The sequence below is a fragment of the Gigantopelta aegis genome, chromosome 4 (assembly GCF_016097555.1).
Source record: "Gigantopelta aegis isolate Gae_Host chromosome 4, Gae_host_genome, whole genome shotgun sequence".
In the NCBI taxonomy this organism is placed as follows: domain Eukaryota; kingdom Metazoa; phylum Mollusca; class Gastropoda; order Neomphalida; family Peltospiridae; genus Gigantopelta; species Gigantopelta aegis.
Window position 1 is genome coordinate 113,066,822 of NC_054702.1, and position 10,617 is coordinate 113,077,438.

The following is a 10,617-nucleotide window of genomic DNA, read 5'->3' on the forward strand; positions in this document are numbered from 1 at the left end:
GTTCATGGGGTTACGAACGTCAGATATTATTTGGACCAATCCATGTATTTATAACACAGTATTTACAGATCGGAATGATATGTTTAATTAAAGAGACTGTCCCAAATTTGCTGCCATTGTCAGATGTTTCTGATTGATAAGGCTTTTTAACGACCAAAATCACAATTTAAATTAATGTTCTTGTTTAGACCCTCATTTTCTTTCCATCCAGTGTTTCAGATGGCCATAATGTTTGTAGTAGCTTAAACTTCTTTTCATTTCATAATACGGAATTATTATGAGATAAAATCTAGTTTGGAATGAAGGAAGGAAATGTTTTATTTAACGACGCACTCAACACGTCAAACATATGGTTAAAGACCACACAGATATTGAGAGAGGAAACCCGCTATCGCCACTTCATTGGCTCCTTTTTTCGATTAGCAGCAAAGGATCTTTTATATGCACCATCCCACAGACAGGATAGTACATACCACGGCCTTTGTTACACCAGTTGGCTGGAACGAGAAATAGCCCAATGGGTCCACCGACGGGGATCGATCCTAGACCGACCGCGCATCAAGTGAACGCTTTACCACTGGGCTACGTCCAGCCCCATCTAGTTTGGATTACTGCAAATATAAGTATTAACAACAACAATATTCTAAACAAGAACGTATATTGCATATGTAAGACTTGTCATTTAAAAACGTGCTATAGGTCGGCACATGTTACAGCAGTGCATTCAGGACACACTCTTTAATGTCAATTACTAACATTTGATGACGCACCTTTCGGATACACCATGGAAGCTTTTATTTGCAATAAATAGAAAATAGTGTAACAAATACCAAAAACAGAGAGACAGTAATTGTAAATGCATGGTTAATGATTGTATGCATCACAAATGTAAACTTATTGTCGTAAGTTGTTAACGTAATGCTTCGTAGTGACCCATACATCAGTAGTTGCATTATGATTGCAGTATGACACACACGTCATCCTGTGTAGGTTATGGCACAAGTTTTGTATTCCGTGCTCATAGCATCTTCAACCGACAGATGCAGTTAGAAAGACCCCAGCCACGAGTTGTAACTACGAGAATGTCCTTGGACATCAAGTACGCTGTGTTGAAGACACTGTCTGCAGTCACAAGTTCTGACATGAGCCAAGATTGGATATAGCTACGTATTAAAATGTATGTCCACTAGAACAGATTCCAGGCCGAGCGCGGGGGTGTTGAAGGACAAACAGACAGACAAATATTTTATTAATGTCTCACCTTATGTACACAATAATAAAATGCAATTTAAAATTCAGTATAAAAGTACATAAGCCATTCCTTACAGGAACAATGAGAGATAAAAATATAAAAATTAACGTGTATACATATATACAGTCAAACCTGTCTTAAGCGGTCACAAGAGAGTAGATAAAAGTGACCGCTTAAGACAGGTGGCCGCTGAGTACAAGTTGCCACATATTATATAGTCTTTAAAACATTTGTTGTTTCTTGTTTTACCGTCTGTACTGCTAATCAACGGATGAGTGTTTCACAGTTGACTATAAATCAACTTTTGACATGTCTCTTTCAGAAATAATGCAAATGGAATGTATTAAATTAACCGTTCTCAACAAGTTTTTTTTCTTTTTCCATTTAATTATTTAATTCCTACTTCATGCGGTGCATTGTCATAGTAAGTGAATCTACAAATATCACGCTTAGCCTGCCCTGAGGCAATTAGATGCATGCCAGAGTCATACTTTCTTAATTGATACACAGTCGAGATGTCGGGACTGAATGGGTACTAGTATTCCTGAAGGTGTGAAGATCGGTTATTTGCTGCACCTTATCGCTGTTGTTAAAATACCGTTTTTATATAATAGTAAAACTTTACTGTGGCCGCAAGTAAAAGATTCATATACATAAAAGTTTCAAACTGTTATCAAATTTGTATTATAAATATTAACAAATTATTAAAACAAATTAAAGGACGCATATAAGTTAAAAGTGTTCGTCGACGTGTTAACATCAAAAATAGGGTTGTGGCAGGTGTAGGTTTTTACTAGACATTAAAAAACTTAATGTTTTAACATTATTTAAAACGTCATATTCTTTGTTTTAAAAACCTGCTAAACATGTTAAATTAAAACGTAAAAGGTTGTGCAATCGCCCAAATCCATACTTGGTCAGGTTTTTTGGAGTTATACAGCTTATTATTATAGGCATATTACTATACCCGAATACTGAACATCTTATTTTTGAGGTCTTAATTTCGGGACTAATCCAAGACGAATAACTGCCGCCCTTGCGCCCTTATGATCGTGCATCGTCTAAATTAAACACAATTAGACGGTAATGTTTGAGTTTCTTTTTTGGGGGATGGGGTGGGGTGGAGGTCTTTTATTCAGCCAATAGTTAATAGTGCATGACGCCGTGAAGCCAATGGTGTGTCTTTTCCTGTGGGTGTCTCGGCACGTTCCTCGCGTGCAGCCAGTGGCGTGTCTTCCCCGGGGAACGTTTCTCCACCCTCGTCATCTGTCGACAGCGACCTGGTGTAGCTGAACAAATACCTCGACTTCTTGGACATTTTCAAGTAGAAGAACAGGTCCTCGAGAACCACCAGCGCACTGTCCACGCATTCTCGAACCGAAATCTCGTAAAAACTCGTGCATCCCAACTCCTCCGAGCGCAGTTTTCCCGCTTTACGACTGACCATTCGGTCCTGGCAGCGGTCGTTCTGGTTCCCCACCAGAAACACGGGCGCCCGTGTCGCCAGGTCAGTGGGGGTCAAGGTTGACTTCCGGTGTGGCTTGCTGTAGCAGTTGATGAGGAACTTGAGTCTGGAGCACTCGTTGAGGCTGCACTGGTCGGCCACGGAGTACATGAGGATGTAGGCGTCCGCCCACTTTATGTTCTCCTCCAGGCGCGTGTAGCCTTCCTGAAATACAAACACCAGTGAGCAAATATTGTCAATCACAAAACAACTTGCCTGGTCTGCCATATCTTATATAAAAATATTCAGATATGAGGATTCACTGGTTAAAAACGTTTAACGCTATACCATATTTTGACTCCATTGCGCGATGAAATTGTGTCAGTTGAGTTATCTGTCTGTCTAACAGACATGATTATTATTGCGTATTGTTCTTATTGATGGCATTAGTTTGATAGACACAGACAGAAAGATAATGAGAGAGAAAAAGACCGACAGAGCCGGATTTATAAGGGGGGAAAAGGGGGCCATTGCCCCGCCTCCAGACTAAGGATTAATTATAAAATTAGTTAATTTTTTTTATTTGTCATGTAATTTAATTTCTATGTTGAAGGGCCCCCGAACCTGAAGTGCCCCGGGCCCCTGCCCTGCCCCCCCCCCCCCCCACCACAACCAAGATCTAAATCCGGTCTTGTTAAGACATATAGACGGAGAGAGACAGCCAGACACAGCAAGGGATCTTATATGCACCATCCCACAGACAGGCTAGTACATACCATGACCTTTGTTACGCCAGTTGTGGAGCACTAGCCGGAACGAGAAATAGCCCAATGGGCCCACCGACGGGAATCGATCCTAGATCGATCACGCATCAGGCGGGCGCTGTACCACTGAGCTACGTCCCGCCCCGTTACCATATCAATGACGTCTAGATGTGCCAAACTTCATTTTAACCACATACGTATAATGATAAAACTATGGGTATTATCATATAACATGATTATTATTACGTATTGTTTTTATTGATAACATTGGTTTGCAGCGACATTTTCATAAATTATATATATATATATATATATATATATATATATATATATATATATATATATATACACATTAAATTGCAGAAGTTAAACAAGTGTGTAAATGTGTGGGCCACATGAATTGTTCACCTTTCTGGCCGTGTCAAGGAGTTCAAATAGCACCTGTTCTCCGTCAACCAGCTTCGTGCAACAATAAACTTTCTCTGAAAGGAGAAACCAACAGATGTATTATGCCATGAAAATGTTGACACTTTGTGATAAACACGAGATATAAATCATGGTTACCTGCACATTCCGTACTTTAACCTTATTATAGGGACGACGTTCAAGAGAACAGAGGAAAACAAAGGAATGTATTGTTTAATTAACGGTTGTTATATACATTTCTATGATAATAATTGCAACATTCAATCTAGCTAATGAGAGAAGAAAACCATTACTCCAACATATGATTTTCTTTTAGCGTGAATGCAGGGGATCTTTCACATGTACTTAAACATACAGCAGCAGAACCTACTACGGTGTTTAGTATATATCACAAGTGGGGTGACAACTATATTACAACACGTACATAGCGACGATATTACAACACGTACAAAGCGACGATTTTACAATATGTACATGGCGAAGATCTTACAACACGTACATAGCAACGATATTACAACACGTACAAAGAGACGATTTTACAATATGTACATGACGACGTTCTTACAACACGTACATAGCAACGATATTACAACACGTACATAGCGATGATTTTACAATATGTACATGACGACGATCTTACATGTACATAGCGACGATATTACAACACGTACATAGCGATGATTTTACAATATGTACATGACGATGATCTTACAACACGTACATAGCGATGATTTTACAATATGTACATGACGATGATCTTACATGTACATAGCGATGATTTTACAATATGTACATGACGACGATCTTACATGTACACAGCGACGATTTTACAATATGTACATGGCGACGATCTTACAACACTTACATAGCGACGATATTACAACACGTACAAAATGATGATTTTACGATATGTACATGGTGACGATCTTACAACACGTACATAGCAATGATCTTGGTGCTCTCCCCATATTTAACTGGTTGTAAAATTCAAAAAAGAATTGGCTATCTCACACCGGTAATTATCATGACATGATATATCATCACCATATCTGAACTCTTATCTTTGAAGAAACAACGTCGATTACCCACCCAAATAGCATATATAATAAATAATGAGGGCCACGTTTTCAGTGTTAATATCGAATATTGTGTCATACATTTTATCTATGAGGAAATTCACAAAATCATACGGGTTTTATTTTTATATACATTCCGCCCAAAACCAGGAAGCATTTTTAAAGGACGTTTTGATTTATGAAAACACCTTTCTCAAACGTTTGTCATCACATAACACGGAAATTGAAGTCACACGACCTCGGGTAAATAATTTCAATTCAATTCAATTCAAATAAAATCAATACTGGTCAGATAATAAACAAAACTATGACTCTAAATTCAGGTCATACTATCTATTCATATCGGAATTTAAATTAGAAAACTACCCGCTCTGTGTTCCAAATGACAAACAACATAGACTAAAACTGACTAAAATGAGAATTAGTGCACACAATCTTCGCATTGTACTTGGGAGATACTGGAAATGAGACACTAAAACAACCCCACAAAACATTGAGGACTGTCCTATTTTTTCTTTTCTACTTTAGATAGCAGTTTAAAGTTTATATTTTTTTATGCTATACAATAATGATGATATTGAAATTTCTAAACATAAACTTCATGTCCCGGCTATCAATGGGTTTGTAATTTAATTTTTCCGTCTATAAATACTTTGATCATTTCATAATTACAATATAGGTATTTTATTCCATATGTATCTTTGTCTCCGTCTAGCATGCGCGTCATCATCATTAGGTTTTGTTGTTTCGCAACAGGTGTTGTTGTTGATGTTGTATATAACTGTTAGTTTTGCTCACACCAGATTGTTTGGCAAAAATGCAATACATTGGAATGAATTCTATGTTTTGTGTTTATGTGCTTTTCACTCAGTAAAATATATCGTTGTCGTTGTCGTTATTTAAATGCTTGCTGATGGCGTTAAACATTTGTGTCTGATCGGATGGTGATATTTTAATATGTAGAATCAACAAAAGCAGCAGTTTACCGAGCAAACTGGTCGTGCCGCTTGTAAACGGAACACTGCCACAGTTTACAGAGCGACGGACTGTGTGTTCCCGAGTAAACAGAGCACCGGGTCGGAGCTCCGCGAAGACGGTGAACTCTGTGACAAGGGACCGAACAGCCAGTCAACAACTGAACAACCCAACCACGCTTTGAAGAAGTTTGTTTTGTGTAATGACACCACTAGAGCACATTGATTAATGAATCATCGGCTATTGGATGTTAAACATTTGGTATTTCTGACTCGTAGTCATCAAAGGAATCCCGCTACATTTTTCTTAATGCAGCAAGGGATCTTTTATATGCACTTTACCACAGATAGGAAAGCACATACCATGGCCTTTGAACAGTTGTGGTGCACTGGTTGGAACGATAAAACCCCAATCAGTTGAAAGGATCCACTGAGGTGGTTCGAACCTGCGACGCAAGCACCTCAAGCAATCGTTTAACCGACTGAGGTAAATCCCGCCCAACCACGTTTAGAAGCCGATTCTACAAACAACTCAGCTAACAGCTAGATGATACGTGTATTTGTCTGTGTAGGTAATCAATTTGGGTAACTTAGGGAAAGCGAGTTTTATATGCCAACAATCATGAACTAATTGAACTCGGCAGATCATATTTATTTGTGATTTTAAAATTTATTATTATTTTTTTACATTTTTTTTTAATTATTATTTATTATTATTATTATTAAAGACAAAACTTGTCAAAAGGTGAGTTGCAGATCTCGCGCCGTTTAAGGGGAGCTATCACTCCCGCTCCTCATCATTCCCCTGAAACTAGTTCAAGGAGAGTGATTTTTAGCTCCCCTTAGCAAGTGAATTTATATGATATCAATATGGTAATATCTTAAAGGGACTGTCCTGAGTTTGCAGTCATTGTAAAATGTTTGCGATAACAAAGCCTTGTTGGCGTCTACTATTTCATACTAAATATATTTTCTTGTGTAGAATACCAGTGTCTGTATATCGAATGTGTTTGCGGTCGTATACTAATGTTTGTAGCATTCAGTTTTTACTTTAATTTGTGATATATATTTTTTCGTACATACTAAATTATTGTGAGGGTAAAATCCGGTTTGGGCTACTACAAGCATTAGGACTACATATATCCACTACATGTCGGCACATCAAGATGGAAATGGGGAAGGAAGGAAAGAAATGTTTTATTGAACGACGCACTTAACATATTTTATATATGATTAAATGGCATCAGAGATGTGGTTAAGGACCACACAGATATTGAGAGAGGAAACCCGCTATCGCCACTTCATGGGCTACTCTTTTCGATTAGCAGAAAGGAATCTTTTATATGCATCATCCCACTGACAGGATAGTACATACCATGGCCTTTGTTACACCAGCTGTGGAGCACTGGCTGAAACGAAAAATAACCCAGTGGGCCCATAACGGGAACTGATCCTAGACCGATCGCGCATCCGGCGAGCGCTGTACCACTGAGCTACATCCCCCCCCCCCCCCCTCCGATGAAAATGGGGATGCACTCCCACTTTGGGTGACCTGTGTAATAACAATAACGACTTACCTAACAGCGGATCATACTCTCCTATATATCTTCTCGTTATAAACCGAACAGTAAACGCTGAAAGAAAATGTTAAAGATCTCAGTTCAGTTTTTAATTAACATTCAATAAAAATAATACTAATAACCCCAAACAATAAATGTGAGGAAAAGAAAAATAATGAAAGGTAGAACGAACAAATGAAAGAACGAACAAATGGACGAACGGACGAATGTATAAATGAATAAATAATAAATTATTTTAAAAACGTGTCTGTGAAAGAATGAAGATAAGAATGAATCAGTAAATGAACGAATTAATTGTTTATTTAATCCAAAGTATGATACAGGATGTTATTTCTCACTTGGTAAATGGAAGGATTATCAAATACTGACACGTGAGTAATTTTCTCTTGTGTTGTTTGCTGTGCGAATGAGTCAGCTACAAAATACATAAATATGAAAATGTCACCAGCTTTACTGGACTATTAAGGAGCAATTTGCCTCACATCATTGGTTTTGGTTTTTTACTCGGGCATGACGTGATATTTATGAAAGGTTACCTTGTCGCTGAACTAACCCGTTTTAAAATTCAGAGTTAAAATAAACATTATAATATACTGACGCTTACAACGCAGTCAAATTAATTATACTGGGTTGGGTCAAATTATCTATGACAAGGCAGTGGCGTAACCCTCCCCCCCCCCCCCCACACACACGACCAAACCTTTAAAAAAAAAAAAAAAACTGTATTAAAATCATACATACATACATACATACATGCATACATAGTTGCCATTCCCCGCCCCCTCCTAATATACAATTTTGGCTACGCCAGTGTGGCAATGATTGTTTTAAAGGGACATACCCTAGTTTTAACACACTAAGGTATATTTTTTGACATTATAGTCGTTTTTCATAACTGAAATTATAATTTACTTAGATTTTATGGTTTAGATTATCAATTTCCGTAGATTCGAAGTGTTTTTGTTCATCCTGGTGTTTTTAATATAACAAACCGCATTTCTGATATTTTTAAAAACGCACGTGCGTCTGAGAAGTAACAGTTATGGAGTCACGTTTTAATCTATTTTTAGAGGGTATTTCACCATTTGAAAGTCACAGACACATGTTTCATTCAATTGTAACTTTATCCAAATGTGTTGCAGGTTTGTAGACTAATTAAACTTAGTGTTAAGTTTCACGGGTTGAAACTAGGGTATGTCCCTTTAATGTGTGTACCATTTTAATAAGAATCTATAATATATTTTAAAAGATGGTTATTGATGAACTGGCTTACATTCCGTAGTTTAACTTTAAATATATACCTAGCATTTAATATGATGGCACAAAATATGGAGGTCGCCAGCCGAAAAAACAAAAACGTTTTTAATTTGTACGAATGTGTATAGTGTCCTGAATTGTAATATGGTATCCAAGTTGTATACCTCACTCGAGATGTGATTAATCTCAATTGTAACACTGACATGAATTGTTGTTTTACATTACCTGGAAATGTAATACATTATTTCCCTGAATTGTAATTTTAAAAAACCAAACAACAACAATGAATTGTAAAAGGCGGAAAAACAAGAAGGAAAACACGTAGTATTTGTCATCCGCCCACAGACGAAACCAGCCACACAGGCTATGCCTTTCAGCTGGTTGTAAGGTAGTGTATGCACTTTCTCAGACAGGACACCACATACCACATATGTTTATGTACCACTGGATATAGCCCAATACAATATTTTTAAAGCAGGTGGTTCATCCAGTATCAGTGGAATATGCATTGCAAGACTTTACCCAGGTATATTAAATTAGTTATCGTCTCCACTCTTCCCTCACTAAAACACTTTTCAGATGCGTCCCGTGTCGTTGACCAGTGTTTTAACAGAATATCCATATACATGTGTATGCTACACCAGTCAATTCAAATTTTTAACATTTAGTTTTTATATTTAAACTATAGTAATGCCATTATTTAATTTGCATTATTGAGATAACAAATGCAATCTATATAACGTATATGAACCGTTTAATAGTATATAATACAGAGCTCTTCCTATGTGTATATAAATACATGTCTGACATATGCCAGTTTTAAAATACAATAAAATAACACCTACCAGACTTGCCCACTCCATTTTGTCCCAGTATCGCCACCCTGAAGGGTTTAGTTTTGTTGGAAATTCGTTTCAGAATTCTCGATCCTGATGATGGGTTTGCCATGACATTTCTCCTGTGCCGACCGGTCCGTGTTTGTGAATCTCTCACAATAAAGTGACGTGGTAATCTGCTAATCCGTGTGCTAATGTCCGCTCTGTGTCGATTAAGACAATATGTTCATTACACAGCGCTATTCTCCTACGGGCACCTTATTTACCAGATCAACTCGCAAGAATATGGAACTGAGCTTGCTATTGTGTGTTACAGTGTAACTACAGGACTAAAACAACTGGGTTTTTTTTTTTAATATACCATAGGCATCCTTTTTGATTGATATTTATACGAACAACGTTAGCGTAGTCTGCCGGGGTTATGGGCAGTGACCTTTAATTTGGCCGTGTGTGTGGCGAATTGTGAACGTTTTTACTCGTCATCAAACGTAGACAAAACGTGAGGTAATGGTGTGTCAACACGGACCACTGACGTGTGTGGCATCTTCCGGCGAAATGATTAACCTATCAAATCAAACCACAACACAAGAAAAACAACACACGATCAGCTATGAAAACACAAGCTTTATTTTTCTATCAATAACCTGACATTAATGCTGAAAATAATTAACATGGGTAAACTTCTCAATATTAATAATAAGAGGATATAATATTTTTACTGTTAGAGAAAAGAGTATCCATGGAGCTATATAAAATGTGTAAAATATTATGTAATACTGCGACATTGGCATCGGGAGTGGGTGGGTGGGGACGGCAAGAAGAAACTGACCCCCAGTTCAGAAGATTGCATTCATTGTTCTCCCCAAAAAGCGGGATGCGCGGTCGGTCTCGGATCGATAGTGGTCTATTTCTCGTTCCAGCCAGTTCACCACGGACGGTATATCAAAGGCCACTGTATGTGCTATCCTGTCTATGGGATGGTGCATATAAAAGTTTCCTAGTTATTAA

General features: G+C 37.7%; 1 protein-coding gene across 1 annotated transcript; it reads right to left on the reverse strand.

Moving 5' to 3' along the window:
• Positions 1-1,572: 1,572 nt before the first annotated feature.
• Positions 1,573-10,607, reverse strand: LOC121371823 (ras-related and estrogen-regulated growth inhibitor-like). Its single transcript, XM_041497999.1, has 4 exons — positions 9,619-10,607; positions 7,514-7,570; positions 3,869-3,942; positions 1,573-2,921 (listed from the first exon to the last, which is right to left on the reverse strand). Exons 1-4 carry the CDS (start codon positions 9,719-9,721, stop codon positions 2,388-2,390), a joined length of 768 nt encoding a protein of 255 aa, XP_041353933.1. The 5' UTR covers positions 9,722-10,607; the 3' UTR covers positions 1,573-2,387.
• Positions 10,608-10,617: the final 10 nt, after the last annotated feature.

Coding starts and splice junctions, on each gene's coding strand:
- LOC121371823 (XM_041497999.1), bottom strand. CDS start 9,721: ATGGCAAACCCATCATCAGGATCGAGAATTCTGAAACGAATTTCCAAC. Junction 7,571..9,618: donor AAATGGAGTGGGCAAGTCTG/GTAGGTGTTATT, acceptor ATTTTCTTTCAG/CGTTTACTGTTCGGTTTATA. Junction 3,943..7,513: donor AGAGTATGATCCGCTGTTAG/GTAAGTCGTTAT, acceptor TTCTCCTTTCAG/AGAAAGTTTATTGTTGCACG.